This window comes from Mobula birostris, chromosome 2 (assembly GCF_030028105.1).
Source record: "Mobula birostris isolate sMobBir1 chromosome 2, sMobBir1.hap1, whole genome shotgun sequence".
In the NCBI taxonomy this organism is placed as follows: Eukaryota; Metazoa; Chordata; class Chondrichthyes; order Myliobatiformes; family Myliobatidae; genus Mobula; species Mobula birostris.
In genome coordinates, this window is record NC_092371.1 from 101,590,296 (window position 1) to 101,606,355 (window position 16,060).

Consider the following 16,060-nt stretch of genomic DNA (forward strand, 5'->3'; position numbering starts at 1 on the left):
GGGTGATGGAGATGAAGGGTCCTTAATGATGGATGCTGGCTTTTTGAGGTATCGCCTTTTGAAGGTGTCCTGGATACTGGGAAGGCTAGTGCCCATGATAGCTGTGTTTACAACTTTCTGCACCTATTTTTGATCCTATGCAGTGGCCCCTCTGTACCAGATGGTGCAGTGACTAGTTAGAATGCTCTCCATGATACATTTCCAGTAATTTGTGAGTGCCTTTGTTTACATACCAATTCTACACAAACTTCTAATGAAGTATAGCCACTGTCATGCCTCCTTTGTAACTACATCAATATGTTGGGCCTAGGGTAGATCCTCGGAGATACTGATGCCCAGGTACTTGAAACTGCTCAATCTTTCCACTTCTGACACCTCGATGAAGACTGGTGTGTGTTCTCTTAACTTCCTAAAGTCCACAATCGATTCCTTGGTCTCACTGACGTTGAGTGTAAGGTTGTCGCTGCGACACCTCTCAACCAGGTGATCTTCCTCGCTCTCGTGCACCTCCTCATCACCATCTGAAATTCTGCCAACAATAGTTGTGTTGTTGGCAAATTTATGCATAGGTGTTGCACTTAGATCTTAATTTCATCAAGCTGACTCTGATTCTGATCTTGGGTTGAAGGAGGGTGCTAATTATTTGCATTGAATTTAATCTGCCAGAGTAGTGGTCACCAACCAGTCGATCACGACCAGCCGTTCAATCTTTGAGACTTTCCCAGTAAATCCCCCCAAAAAATTAAAAAATATATACATAAATACATTATGCCTGATAAACCTTTTGATGCAAAAGCAAATTTTACCCCTGGAGTGCATATGTGAGTCATTTTTAACCCACACTTAGTTGCTGTCCCTGGTTATCGTGTTTCTCTTTTTCCACTGCCCAGCATCATGCGTCACATGTGTGCTGACATCATGTGATTATTGCCGCTGTCTGTCAAATTTCCATGGAGCATAGGAGAGCTTTGTTTATCGTAAACGTAAATGAACAAAGGGGCAAACTGTCCAATGGAGAAAGAAAACAACACGTATGGGTAAAAATGACTCACTTATGCATTCATGACTTAACTGAAATTTGATCAACTTCAATTGGTTTTGACTCTATTATGCTGCTATTTATATTACGTCAATTATGCAAAAGTTTGATCAGTTGTACTGCTCTTTCTTTCTTTTTTTAAAATTTTTTGCCTTTGATAGCGTGAATTCATGTTTAGCATTTCGGATCGTGTACTAGTAATTAGCATTAATTTTATTTTTTACTGAAAAGTTAGCGCCTCTCTCTCTTTTGCTTTAGCTGTTGTATTTGTTTCAGCATAGCATGTGCTGCATCAAAGTGACCAATTAGATTAGATAAGGGTATAGACTGTTGCAGACTTCAATTTATGGCACTTGCTGGTGATATCCTGCAAGGTAGCTAGCTAGCATAGCGGAGGCTCCATGAAAGAAGGCAAAAACGTACAAATTCCATCCAGAATGGGAAGAGGAATTTCTGTTTGCCTTGGTGAAAGACAAGTGTGTGTGTATGTTACGCCACCAAACACAAGCACTGACTAAAAGAGGGAATCTGGAGCGGCACCGCAACACCAACCACCAGAAGTTTAAAGACACCTACCCCCCAAAGAGCGCAATTCGTGCCAGGAAAGTTGAGGAGCTGAAATCTGGGTTGAAGGCCCAGCAATCGTTTTTCACAAAACATGCTGCTCAAAATAAGGCTGCTGTTGAAGCATCATTTGACTAAACACAAGAAGCCTTTTACAGATGGCGATTTATTCAAGGAAGCAATGGCCATTACCGCAGAGACTGTTTTTAATTACTTTAAAAACAAAAACGACATCAAGACTGCAATATGTGATATACGGCTTGGCCCTGCAACAGTGACAAGGAGGGTGGAATCACTGTCAGAGGACATGGATGACAAGTGTTAAAGGACTTGTCACTGTGAATATTTTTCACTACAGTTCGATGAATCCCTGGATGTAATGCAAACAGCTCAGCTTGTTGTATTTGTCAGAATGGCTTTCCAGGATTTTACAACAAAGGAGGACTTCCTCACTCTTTTTGCAATTAAAGGAGAGAACGAGAGGTGAGGATATTTACAATGAGTTTAAAAATATGTCTGTGAAAAAGACATCCCTATTCATAAACTGGTGGCAATTACTACTGATGGGTCCCCAGCAATGCACGGTGTGCGCGTTGGTTTTATAGCACTGTGCTGTAATGACCCTGATTTTCTCGACTTCCTGAATTATCACTGTGTGACTCATCAGCAGGCCTTGGCTGGGAAGGTTGAGGACTTTTCTCATGTAATGACACTGATGGTCAAACTGATAATCTTGATTCGAGCAAAAGTGCTTCAGCACCGCTTATTCAAGGCGTTATTGGATGAGCTCGATGCCGCTTACAGAGACATACCTCTTCATGCTGATGTTCGGTGCTTGAATCGCAGAAAAGTGCTGCAACGATTTGTTGACTTGCTGCCTGAGATAAAGACTTTTCTGTCGACAAGAAACGAGGAGCACGAGGAACTGTCAGATGATGCGTGGCTACTGGATTTAGGGTTTCTGACAGATATAACGGCTACACAACGAGCTCATGGGAAAAGACCGACACCTGCCCCACATGATAAGTGCAGTAAATGCGTTTAAGGCCAAGTTCGGTATTTGGATTTCAAATTTAAAGAACGGGAGGCTGATACACTTTCCCAACTTGGAGAAAATGTTACAGGCTATCAAGGAAAAAAATGCTTTTCGCCCTGAGCAGCACTGTGCCTACCTAGACAAACTAGCAACAGAGTTTGATTGGCGTTTTGGGGAGTTAAACGTCATGAAAGATATTGCTGCATTTATTTCAAACCCATTTCTGCCGATCGATGTAGAACAGATAGCAGCCAAATTGCAGCAAGTACTTGGTGTGCCAAGTGATATTGAAGTAGAAATAATTGATTTGCAAAATGACATCGAGCTTAAAGCAAGATCAAGGAATGGTGACTTTTGGGGGCTTGTCAGCAGGGAGAGGTTTCCTCATCTTACCACATGTGCGCTAAAAGTTAGTGCCTACTTCAGGTCAATGTATCTGTGTGAAATTGCATTTTCACAGATGAAAATTATTAAATCTAAGAACAGGAGCTGTCTTACTGACAGACTGTCTCAGATTGGCTCTCTGTAGTTATGAGCCAAATTTCAGGGAACTAGCAGAAAGTATTCAGCCCCAGTCATTACACTGAGTGCAACAGTCAATTTTTATTCATTTATTTTTCGTTTTGAAATAAAATTAAATAATGAAACAGAATTAAAGGTATGAAGTATTGTAATATTCTTAAAGAAAGACAGCTATGGCCTGTTTGATATGCTAGTTACAGTGTTTTCTTGGTTGAATTAATTTGAAAGTTTGACAAAAGCATTTTATGTAATTCAAATACAATTAGCCCGAATAAAAGGCCTCAAGTTGGAAGCACAATCTGAGCTGTGTTTTCTCTAAACGATTTAGTAGGTTGGTCTTGCCTTTCACTAAGGCCGAGGTAGGGGATCTTGGCTTAAAAAGGTTGGCGACCACTATGCTAGAGTTTGCCTCCACCTTTGATCTGTTAGAGATCTTTTGGAATTTCTTGGCTAGGAGCCCATTGCAGTATTCTATCTCATACAGAGCAGGAGGAGGTTATCAGCAGCTCTGGGAAGCTGCCAGTTATTTTCACTCCATAACTTTTCCTTCAGAGACTTGCTAATATTCTCTTTATTGGCCCAATCCCCTTCTGAAATTTCCCACTAAATTGCTTCCATCAAGAGGCATAATAGACTGCAGATGCTGGAATCCCGAGCAAAAATAACTGCTGGAGGAATTCTGTGACTCAGCCAGCATCAGAATCAGCTTTACTATTACTGCCATTTGTCATTTTGTGGCAGCAGTACATTGCAATACAAAATAACAAATAAAAATATAAATTACAATAAGAAATATATATGAAACCCCGCTGGTTTCCTTGGCTGTGTAACTCTAGGGAATACACACTCCGGTCCCGCCAAACCCGTGAGACTGAGACGGCACTCTCACCCCAAACCCCGGTCTGTGTGGATGCTACCCTGTTACAACACAGTGCCAAGAAATAACAGACAGCACACTGCATACAATTAAAGGAATTATATTCATGAATCTTAACTAAAGGGTTAGTAAAGAAAAGAAAGAAAAAAACAAAAGGGGCCCATTATAATTAAACAGTCAAATGTGCACAAGTTGGAGCTCAACTCTTCCCAAAATTCATATACACCGATCCACAGTCTATCTTGGCACCTGGCTCCATTGAATCACGGTCCCCCACTGGGTTGAATCAACCATAGAAACCATAGAAACTACAGCACAGAAACAGGCCCTTTGGCCCTTCTTGGCTGTGCCGAACCATTTTCTGCCTAGTCCCACTGACCTGCACACGGACCATATCCCTCCATACACCTCCCATCCATGTATCTGTCCAACTTATTCTTAAATGTTAAAAAAGAACTCGCATTTACCACCTCGTCTGGCAGCTCATTCCATACTCCCACCACTCTCTGTGTGAAGAAGCCCCTCCTAATGTTCCCTTTAAACTTTTCCCCCCTCACCCTTAACCCATGTCCTCTGGTTTTTTTCTCCCCTTGCCTCAGTGGAAAAAGCCTGCTTGCATTCACTCTATCTATACCCATCATAATTTTATATACCTCTATCAAATCTCCCCTCATTCTTCTACGCTCCAGGGAATAAAGTCCTAACCAATTTAACCTTTCTCTGTAACTGAGTTTCTCAAGTCCCGGCAACATCCTTGTAAACCTTCCCTGCACTCTTTCAACCTTATTTACATCCTTCCTGTAATTTGGTGACCAAAACTGAACACAATACTCCAGATTCGGCCTCACCAATGCCTTATACAACCTCATCATAACATTCCAGCTCTTATACTCAATACTTCGATTAATAAAGGCCAATGTACCAAAAGCTCTCTTTACGACCCTATCTACCTGTGACGACACTTTTAGGGAATTTTGTATCTGTATTCCCAGATCCCTCTGTTCCACTGCACTCCTCAGTGCCTTACCATTAACCCTGTATGTTCTACGTTGGTTTGTCCTTCCAATGTGCAATACCTCACACTTGTCAGTATTAAACTCCATCTGCCATTTTTCAGCCCATTTTCCCAGATGGTCCAAGTCCCTCTGCAGGCTCTGAAAACCTTCCTCACTGTCTACTACACCTCCAATCTTTGTATCATCAGCAAATTTGCTGATCCAATTTACCACATTATCATCCAGATCATTGATATAGATGACAAATAACAATGGACCCAGCACTGATCCCTGTGGCACACCACTAGTCACAGGCCTCCACTCAGAGAAGCAATTCTCTACCACCACTCTCTGGCTTCTTCCATCGAGCCAATGTCTAATCCAATTTACCACCTCTCCATGTATACCTAGCGACTGAATTTTCCTAACTAACCTCCCATGCGGGACTTTGTCAAAGGCCTTACTGAAGTCCATGTAGACAATATCCACTGCCTTCCCTTCATCCACTTTCCTGGTAACCTCCTCGAAAAACAACAGATTGGTCAAACATGACCTACCACGCACAAAACCATGTTGACTATCCCTAATAAGCCCCTGTCTATCCAAATGCTTATAGATTCTGTCTCTTAGTACTCCCTCCAATAACTTACCTACTACTGACATTAAACTCACCGGCCTATAATTTCCCGGATTACTTTTTGATCCTTTTTTAAACAACGGAACAACATGAGCCACTCTCCAATCCTCTGGCACTTCACCCGTAGACAGCGACATTTTAAATATTTCTGCCAGGGCCCCCGCAATCCTACGACTAGTTCTCTTCAGCATCTTCTCTCTTCATCTCCCGCCGAACCAAGGACCCAGCTCACATTCCAAAGCACCCATTATCTCTGACCATAACCCAAACACTGCTTCTACAGAAAGATCATTATGTTAGTGAAATCTTTCCCAAGGTGTTACATACATGAAGAGTACTGTGCTATATATATGCACAGTGCCTATAAAAAGTATTCACCCCCCCCTCTCCAGAAGTTTTCATGTTTTATTGTTTTACAATATTGAATCACAGTGGTTTTAATTTGGCTTTTTTGACACTGATCAACAAAAGAGACTCTTTAATGTCAAAGTGAAAACAAATTTCTACAAATTAATCTAAATGTATTAAGATTACTAAACACAAAATAATTGATACACACCCCATTTAAGTCAGTATTTAGTAGATCCATTTTTGGCAGCAATTACAGCCTTGAGTCTGTGTGGGTAGGTCTCTATCAGCTTTGCACATCTGGACACTGCAAATTTTCCTCATTCTTCTTTACAAAACTGCTCAAGCTCTGTCAGATTCCATGGGGGTCATGAGTAAACAGCCCTTTTCAAGTCCACCCACAATTCTCAATTGGACTAAGGTCTGGATGCTGAGTTGGTCACTTCAGGACATTAACATTGTTGATTTAAGCCACTCCTGTGTGGGTTCAACTTTATGCTTGGGGTCATTGTCTCGCTGGGAAACAAATCTGCTCCCAAGTTGTGGTTCTCAGATTTTCCTCCAGGATTTCCCTGAATTTTGCTGCATTCATTTTACCCTCTGCCTTCACAAACCTTCTAGGACCTGCTGCAGTGAAGCATCCCCACAGCATGATGCAGCCTCCACCATGCTTCACTGCAGGGGTGGTGTGTTTTTGATGATGTGCGGTGTTTGGCCTATGCCAAACAAAGTGTTTAGTCTGATGGCCAAAAAGCTCGATTTTGGTTTCATGAGACCATAGAACCTTTCTCCAGTTGACTTCAGAGTCTCCTACATGCCTTCTGGTAAACTCTAGCTGAGATTTTATGTGTTTTTTTTCAACAGTTGCTTTCTCTTCACTACTCTCCTATAAAGCTGAGACTGGTGAAGCACCTGGGCAACAGTTGTTGGATGTGCGGTCTCTCTGATCTCGGCCACTGAAGCCTGTAACTCCTCCAGAGTTGTCATAGGTCTCTTGGTGGCCTCCCTCACCAGCCAGTTCTTGCATGGTTACTCAGTTTTTGAGGATGGTCTGCTATAGGCAGATTTACTGCTTTACCATATTCCTTCCATTTCTTGATTAATTTAACTGTACTCCAAGGGATATTCAGTGACTTGGAAATTTTCTTGTTTCTATCCCCTGACTTGTGCTTTTCAATAACCATTTTGCGAAGTTGCTTGGAGTGTTCTTTTGTCTTCCTGGTGTAGTTTTTGCCAGGATACTGACTCACCAGCAGTTGGACCTTCCAGATACAGGTCAATTGAAACACCTTGACTGCACACAGTTCTCCTAAAACAGGTCTCCATTTAACTAATTACATGACTTCTAAAACCAATTGGCTCCACCAGTGTTGATTTGGTGTGTAATATTAAGATATTAAGTGGGGGGGGGGGGGGCGCGCGCATGGCCAAGTGGTTAAGGCATTGGTCTAGTGATCTGAAGGTCGCTAGTTCGAGCCTCAACTGAGGCAGCGTGTTGTGTCCTTGAGCAAGGCACTTAACCACACTGCTCTGTGATGACACCAGTGCCAAGCTGTATCGGCCCTAGTGCCCTTCCCTTGGACAACATCGGTGGCGTGGAGAGGGGAGACTTGCAGCATGGGCAACTGCCAGTCTTCCATACAACCTTGCCCAGGCCTGCACCCTGGAAAACTTTCCAAGGCGCAAATCCATGGTGTCACGAGACTAACTGATGCCTATTATTAAGGGAAGCTGAATACTTAAGCAATCAATTATTTTGTGTTTTATATTTGTAATTAATTTAGTTCACTTTGACACATAAGAGTCTTCTTCTTTTGATCAGTGTCATTTTATATACCTTGTATATAGATTTTTACCGTACATATACAGCTAGGGTGGCTTAGGCTTTTGCACAGTACTGTAGTAATTTTATGTATTCCACTGTACCGATAGCTGAAAAAAGAACAAATCTCATGATATATGTAAGTGATGATAAACCCAATTCTGATCTGGATGTCGATTGTGGACTGAGTGTGAGAAGGGGGCAGAGAGAGAGGGAAAAGGGGAAGGAAGAGGGAGCACCAGAAAGACATTCTGTAATGATCAATAAATCAATTGTTTGGAGTCAAATAACCTTGCCTGGTGGCCCAGGGCTGGGTGTGCCTGCACTGGGAGTGGGAGTGTACATGGTTTCATTGTCCATTCAGAAATCTGATAGGGGGGGAAGAAAGGGGGTTATGGGAATAGGGTTAACCTTATTCAAATCAGGATCAGCCTTGTTCTAATGTAAGCAGTGAAGATAAAAGTTCAGCTTTATTTGTCATGAACGTGGAAACATGCAGTGAACTGTGTTGTTTGGGCCAATGATCAACACAGTCTGAGGTTGTGTAGCGGGCGACCTGCAAGTGTTGGCGTGCTTCCGGCACCAGCATACGCGCTCACAAGTCACTGACCTTAACCTGTACATCTTTGGAATGTAGGAGGAAACCAGAGCACCTGGAGGAAACCCACATGGCCGTGGGGAGAACTCCTTACAGGCAGTAGCGGGGATTGAACCCCTATCTTACAGATGGCAGTGTGAAGCGTTACACTAACCGCGGGGCTACCATGCTGCTATTACAGGAGTAGGAGGAGGCAATCTGGCCCATTGTGAGTGTTAACGTTATCCTTGGTTCCACTTACCACCCTGCCTCCCTTATCCCTAACTCCCTTCTCGTCTGCTCTGGTCTTGTGAACGTACTCTGTCAGTCTCCGCAGCTCTCTGGAGCAGAGAATTCCAAACATTCAGGACACTTAAAGAGAAGAAATTCCCTTCATCTGATGGCACCATAAATCGACAATTTCTTACTCTGAATTATGCCCTCTTGTTCCAGAGTTCCTCATGAAGGCAGCTGTCAACACTCCCTTCTCTCTAAAGCTGCAACTTTCAATAGGACTTCTTGTGCTTCTAAACTCCTTTTACAACTGTAGCAAGTCTTTTACTTTTATATTCCATTGCCTTTGCAGTGAAAGCCAACATCCTTTTCACTTTCCTAATTACTTGTTGTGTTCATAACCAAGTCACTCGTATCCCTCTGCACAACACATACAAAACGCTGGAGGAACTAATTTACTCAGGCAGCACCTTTGAGGGGAATAAACTGTCAAAGTTTTGGGTGAGACACTTCATCAGGACTGGAGAGGAAGGGGGCAGAAGCCAGTATAAGGAGGTGGAGGAAAGGGAAGGAGTTCAAGCTTGGAAGGTGATAGGTGAGACCTGGTGAGGGGGTTGAAGTGAGAAGTAGGGAGGTGATAGGTGGAAGAGGTAAAGAGCTGACGAAGAAGGAATTTGATAGGAGAGGAGAGTGGACCATGGGAGAAAGAGAAGGGGCACCAGAGAGAACAGGAGAGGAGAAGAGAACAGGTAAGAGGGGAACCAGGATGGAGACATTCAGCATTCCCGCTCCATTTAAGCATTATGATTCCAAAGTGGATGACACCACTGTTTCCCAGAAGACCTGTGTTCCCTCCAGGCAACTTGTTTTCTGGCTATCTTATGTTGTCACCAAGTCTGGCTGCAATACACTCAGTGCCTCTATGTCTTACGGTCCTAGTAGTCAGGATATCAAAGGTTACGGGGAGAAGGCAAGAGAATGGAGTTGAGAAGCCATGATGGAATGGCAGAACAGACTCGATGGGCCAAATGGCTGATTCTGTTCCATTGTCTTCTAGCAATTATTAAATGATAGTCAAGATAAAGCATCAACTTTATTCACCATATACAATTACATGTAACAGGAACTTGTGGTGGTGTGTTGGCGTAACATGTAACACAAAACAACATTCAGCAATGATAAATTATATGAAAAATAAAATTAGTTACGGAATAAAATGTGCATAAATGCATAAATTCCAGCATGTATTTCCAATGTAAACAACATTATAAAAAGCGGTATTAAGTGCTTCCAGTGCAGTGACTGAGGTAATAGACGGGAGGGGTGAAGGCCAGGGATAACTAGAATAGATGATCCCACTGTAGTTATGGTGTAGATCCCTACGCACCTCACTTGTTACGGTTTGCCAACGTGGAAATTATCTCTTTATTCTAACTTTAACCGACCTTTTTGCCAACGTAATATAGATATAGTGACCATTTTATTAGGTATCTCCTGTACCTAATAAAATAGCCTCTGAGTGTGCTTTCATGGTTTTCTGCTGCTGTAACCCATCCACTTCAAGGTTCAACATGTTGTGCATTCAGAGATGCTCTTCTGCACACCACTGTTGTAACACATTACAATCTGAGTTACTGTCACCTTCCTGTCAGCTTGAACCAGTCTGGCCATTCTCCTTTGTCCTTTCTCATTAACAAGTTGTTTTCACCCACAGAACTGCTGCTCACTGGATGTTCTTTGTTTTTCACACCAGTCCCTGTGAACTCTGGAGACTGTTGAGTGTGAAAATCCCAGGGGATCAGCCATTTCTGTGATACTCAAACCACCCTGTCTGGCACCAACAATCATTCCACAGTCAAGGTGACTTAGATCACATTTCTTTCCCATTCTGATGTTTGGTCTGAACAACAACTGAACCTCTTGACCACGTCTGCATGTTTTTATGCATGGAAATACTGCCACATGACTGTCACTAGCCACAGTTCTCGAGTGTAAGGTGCCCTGAAATCAATGCTGTGTGAAATGGTGCCATCTGCTGGGAAAGATGAGTAAAGCAAAGTGAATGAAATAGACTCAAGAGATTCTGTAGATGCTGGAAATTCAGAGCAACACACACAAAATGCTGGAGGAACTCAGCAGGTCAGGCAGCATCTATTGAGGAAAAAGCTCTAACAAAGTTTTTTGGTCTGATACATCGAATTATTCATTTCCCTCCATAGATGCTGCTTGACCTGCTGAGTTCCTTCATATTTTGTGTGAGAATTAAATAGTACAGTTTTAAAATAATTATTTTTGAATTAAAACTTACAAGCATGCTGGTTAATTTTCTACTGGTTCAATGGATGGCATTTTCAAATTCCAAATACCCGTGACTGACAAAGAGAAAAATATGACACATGATATTTCATACAATATTTTTATAAAATAAGGCATTTTTATCCTGATTTCTTTTGTTTCTAAGGGACGTACCAATCTGTCTGAGCACAAATTACAATTTGCTCACCCACATCCTGAAGTAAGCAACCTGGCTGATGTGGTTCGGGATCTCAGACCTACTGCCCTTATAGGTAGGTTGGACTTTTAGATTGCTTCTAGAATCTTACCTAAATGGAATATTACATTCAGTGCTGGTCACGTCATTCTAGGGTGGGTGTGGAAGCTTCAGAGAGAATGCAGAGGAGATTTACAGGGATGCTGCCTGGACTAGAGAGCATGCATTATGAGGATAGGTTGAGCGAGCTTTGGCTTTTCCCTCTGGAGTGAAAGAGGATGAGAAGTGACTTGATAGAGATGTACAAGATGATAAAATGCATAGAGATAGTGGATAGCCAGAAACTTCTCGCTCAGGTTGGAAAAGGCTAATACAAGGCATAATTTTAAGGTGATGGGAGGAAAGTATAGGGGTAATATCAGAGGTAAGTTTTTTTTTTATGCAGAGAGTTGTGGGTGTATTAAACACGCTGCCAGGGGTGGTGATAGAGGTAAATACGTGAGAGAGATTTAATAGGCAAGTAGATGAAAGAAAAACAGAGGACTCTTTAGGAGGGAAGAGTCAGATTGATATCAGAGTAGGTTAAAAGGTCGGCACAACACCATGGACTGAAGGGCTTAGACTGTGCGGTACTACTCTCTGTTTTATGAAGGAAGTGCCTGTGAGATATCACTACATCTGCCTTGAATTTCTGACGTTCTTTGAAATTTGACTGTGCGTTTCGGAAACCTGTTGTGTATTTACCCTGTGTTAGACTCAACAGCTGGTAGACAAAATCAGGATCCCAAAAGGCTTCCGAAGGGCATCTTGAAGGACCCTCAACACCCAGGACATACCCTCTCCTTATTACTACCATCAGGAAAGAGAAACAGGAGCCTGAAGGCACATACCCAATGTTCTAGGAACAGCTTCTTCCCTTCTGCCGTCAGATTTCTGAATGGTCCATGAACCTATGAAGACCACCTCACTATTTTGCCCTCTTTTTGCACTAATTATTTTTAAAGATATTTTTATTGAAACTTATAATAAATTTTTTAATGTATTATACTGTACTGCTGCCACAAAGCGACGAGTTTCATGAACTGTGTCAGGGATGATAAAGCTGATTGTGATTCTGATCAAGAACTGAATGGTTGAAGGGAAGTAGCAGTGATTGAATCTGGTGGTTTGGGACGCTAGGCTTCTGCCTCCTTCTGCCTGATGGCTGCTGCAAGAAGGTGGCATGGTGGGAGCCTTTGACGAAAGATGTTGCCTTTTTGAGGCAGCGCCTCCTGTAGATACAACTAAGGAATTACAATACGATAACTTTATAAGACTTCATGCTCCATTTATAGTTTATCAAAGAATTGTTTTATTATTAAGGTAGCGAAATTACATAGGTTTGTTTTTCAAAGTTGCATCAGTTTTTTGAGTATTTACCATGCTGAAGAGCTCATGATGCATGTGACTGCAGACGTCCAAACATTAATAAACCAAAGTAATACGTTTCTTTGATATCAATTTATTTCATGATATTATTCTTCCCCTCCATAGGAGCTAAATCACAAAGATTCACAAGGATAATGCTGGAACTGGAGAGTCTGAGTTTCAAGGGGAACCTGGATAAGGCTGTGAAAGCATTTCCTAGAGTAAAGATTGAGGGCTGCACTTAGAGAGGCTCGTACGATTAGAAGAGGCACAGGAAGGGTAGAGATTATAGTCTTCAGAATCAGAATCAGGTTTAAAATCACTGGCATATGTCGTGAAATTTGTTGTTTTGTGACAGCAGTACATTACAATAATAAAAAATGATAAATTATAGTAAGTAGTATTTAGAAGCGATTAAATAAGTAGAACAAAAAGAGAGAAAAAGGATGAGCAATGTACGTGGGCTGAATGTCCATTCAGAAATATGATGGCGGAGGGGAAGTTGTGTGTGTGTGTGTGTGTGTGCGCGCGCGCTTTTGAGCTCCTGTATGCCCTCTTTGATGGTAGCAATGAGAAGAGGGTGATGGGGTTTCAGGGTGATATGGATATGGGGATTCATAGTGATGGATACTGTCTGTTCAAGGCATCCCGTTTTGAAGGTGCCCTTGATACTGGGGAGACTAGAACCCATGATGGAGCTGGCGGAGTTTACAACTTTCTGCAGCTTTTTCTGATCCTGTACACTGGCCCTGGGTAGGGGAATCAAACTTTTGAAGACTTTTTCCCCAGCGCAGGGGAGTCTAAAATTTGAAGACATAGATTTATTTATTTATTTATTTATTACTGAGACACAGCACGGAATAGGCCCTTCTGGCCTTTCGAGCCATGCCACCCAACTACCCCGATTTAATCTTAACTTAATCTCGGGACAATTTACAATGACCAACTAACCTACCAATCGGTGTGTGTTTGGATGGTGGGAGGAAACCAGAGTACCCAGAGGAAACCCACATATTCACGGGGACAACTTACAAACTCCTTACAGGCAGCGGCAGGGTGAGGGGCGGGGGAAAGATTTAAAGGGGATTTGCGAGAGAATATTTTCACACAGAAGGCGATGGGTACATGGAACAATCGGCCTGGGGGAGGTGACGCAGCCACACGGATAGGAACAATTTACAGGGATATGCGTCAAATGCAGGCAGATGAGATTGTCTTAGAAAGGCATCTTGGTCAGCATAGTCATGATGGGCTGGAGGGCCCATTTCCATGCTGTGTAGCTCCGTATCTGTAATAAACAAGAAAAGTGAACAGCTTTCGGGTATAACTAACTGAGAAACCTCACTGCAAACTGGTAATGTCGTCTACATATTCGTTTCCAGAAACCTAAGCAATCTAAACAATTCGAAAACATGCAGAGAAGAATTTTGGGTTAAATAAATAAATAGATGGATATTTTAAATGGCAAAGTTTCTAACTGTCCAGTAATTGGAAATTATGTTCGAGGTCAAAAGGATAAGGATTTTCTTAAAGAAAAACAAAAGGAAACAGTACAGCTGTAATCAAAGTAACAAAGGAAAATTAAAGAGTAACTCAGATATCGAAATGAACATTGCAACTTTTACTATCAAAATCAAAAGGGAGAATTATGATGGTGAGAAAAGGGTGTGAGTGAAAGATTTTTGATTCTGCTTTCAGGGGCAGAAGACATGTTCTGGTGGTGCAAGGAGTTATGTAAGGGAATCTGAAACATGAACTCATAATCCTATGTGAGATTAAGAGTTTAGCTTTATTTGTCACATACATCAAAACACACAGGTAAATTTGCATCAATTCAAATCAGTGAGGATTGTGCTCATTAGCATGCAGGCGTTACTACGCTTCCAACGCCAGTATAGCATGCCCACAGCCCTAACCTGTGCATCATTGGAATGTGGGAGGAAACCAGTGAACCCAGAGGAAACCCACATGGTCATGGGGAGAATGTTCAAACTCCTTACAGACAGTGGTGGGAATTGAACACTGATCTTACAGTTGGTGCTGTAAAGCATTATGTTTATTGGTACACTACCGTGCCATCCCATACTAGAATAGTAGATTAGATTAGATTAGATTATGAGGACACGCAGTCCTCTTTTATTGTCATTTAGTAATGCATGCATTAAGAAATGATACAATGTTCCTCCAGAATGATATCACAGAAACATAAGACAAACCAAGACTGAAAAACTGACAAAAACCACATAATTATAACATATAGTTACTACAGTGCAAAGCAATACCGTAATTTGATAAAGAACAGACCATGGGCACGGTAAAAAAAGTCTCAAAGTCTCTCGAAAGTCCCATCATCTCACGCAGATGGTAGAAGGAAGAAAAACTCTCCCTGCCATGAGCTTCCAGCGCCGCAAACTTGCCGATGCAGCATCCTGGAAGCACCCGACCTCAGCTGACTCTTAATCGTAGGTTAATTGGCCATTGTTTTGCGATCCTTATTTAAGACAGGATGACCTGACATTGGAGAATGTTCAGAGCGGGTTCACGAGAATGATTCTAGGAATGAAGGGCTTGTCATATGAAGAGAAATTGATGGCTTTGGGCCTGTGCTCACTGGAATTTAGAAGAATGAGGGGGGAATCACATTGAAACCTTTTGAATGTTGAAAGGCCTACAGTGAGCGGATGTGGAGAGAATGTTTCCTATCATGGGGGAGTCTAGGACCAGAGGACACACCCTCAGATTAGAAGGATGTCCATTTAGAACACAGATGAGGAGGAATTTCTTTAGCCAGAGGGTGATGAATCTGTGGAATTTGTTACCACGGGTGACTATGTAGGCTGGTCATTGGGTGTATACAAGGCCCGTTGATGTTCTTGATTAGTCAGGACGTGGAAGGTTACGGGGAGAAAGCAGGAGAATGAGGTTGCGAGAGAAATGGATCAGTAATGGTGGAATGGCGGAGTAGACTTGATGGGCCAAATGGCCTTCATCTGCTCCTGTGTCTTATGGAAACATGCAGTGAAATGCGGTAACAACCAACACCAACCTAAGGATGTGCTGGGCCAGTCCGTAAGCGTCGTCGCACATTCCGGTGCCACATAGCACATAGCATTGAGAACAACACAAGCAAGAAAGGCAGCAAAATATTTTCTTACACACACATACACACACACATGCGCACACACACACACACCTCCACACCCAGGAAAGAACACCTCCAGCCTCCTGAGGATTTGCAGAGATTCACAGACTCAAGGTACTACCATCGGGCCTCCACTTTTGGACTTATAATCAATCTTCAGGCTTCGATATTCGGTATTCACTGAAGTTCAGCAGGTCCTTTACCTCAGCGTGTTTGTGCCTGTGATAAAAAACATGATGTGATTTAGCTCCCGTAGTTTCTGCTGTCTTTTATATTTGTTTTGAGATACAGTGCGGAATCAGTCCTCCCAGACCTTTGAGCTGCACTGCCCCGAGAACCCTGATTTAACCTAGTCACGAGACAATTTAC

General features: G+C 42.4%; 1 protein-coding gene across 1 annotated transcript in view; it reads left to right on the plus strand.

Moving 5' to 3' along the window:
• me1 (malic enzyme 1, NADP(+)-dependent, cytosolic) overlaps positions 1-16,060 on the plus strand; it is a 495,261-nt gene that overhangs the window by 422,754 nt on the left and 56,447 nt on the right. Inside the window, exon 10 of the mRNA XM_072245832.1 lies at positions 11,113-11,218. Within this exon, the coding sequence (XP_072101933.1) occupies positions 11,113-11,218 (106 nt within the window). The remainder of the gene's footprint in view (positions 1-11,112; positions 11,219-16,060) is intronic.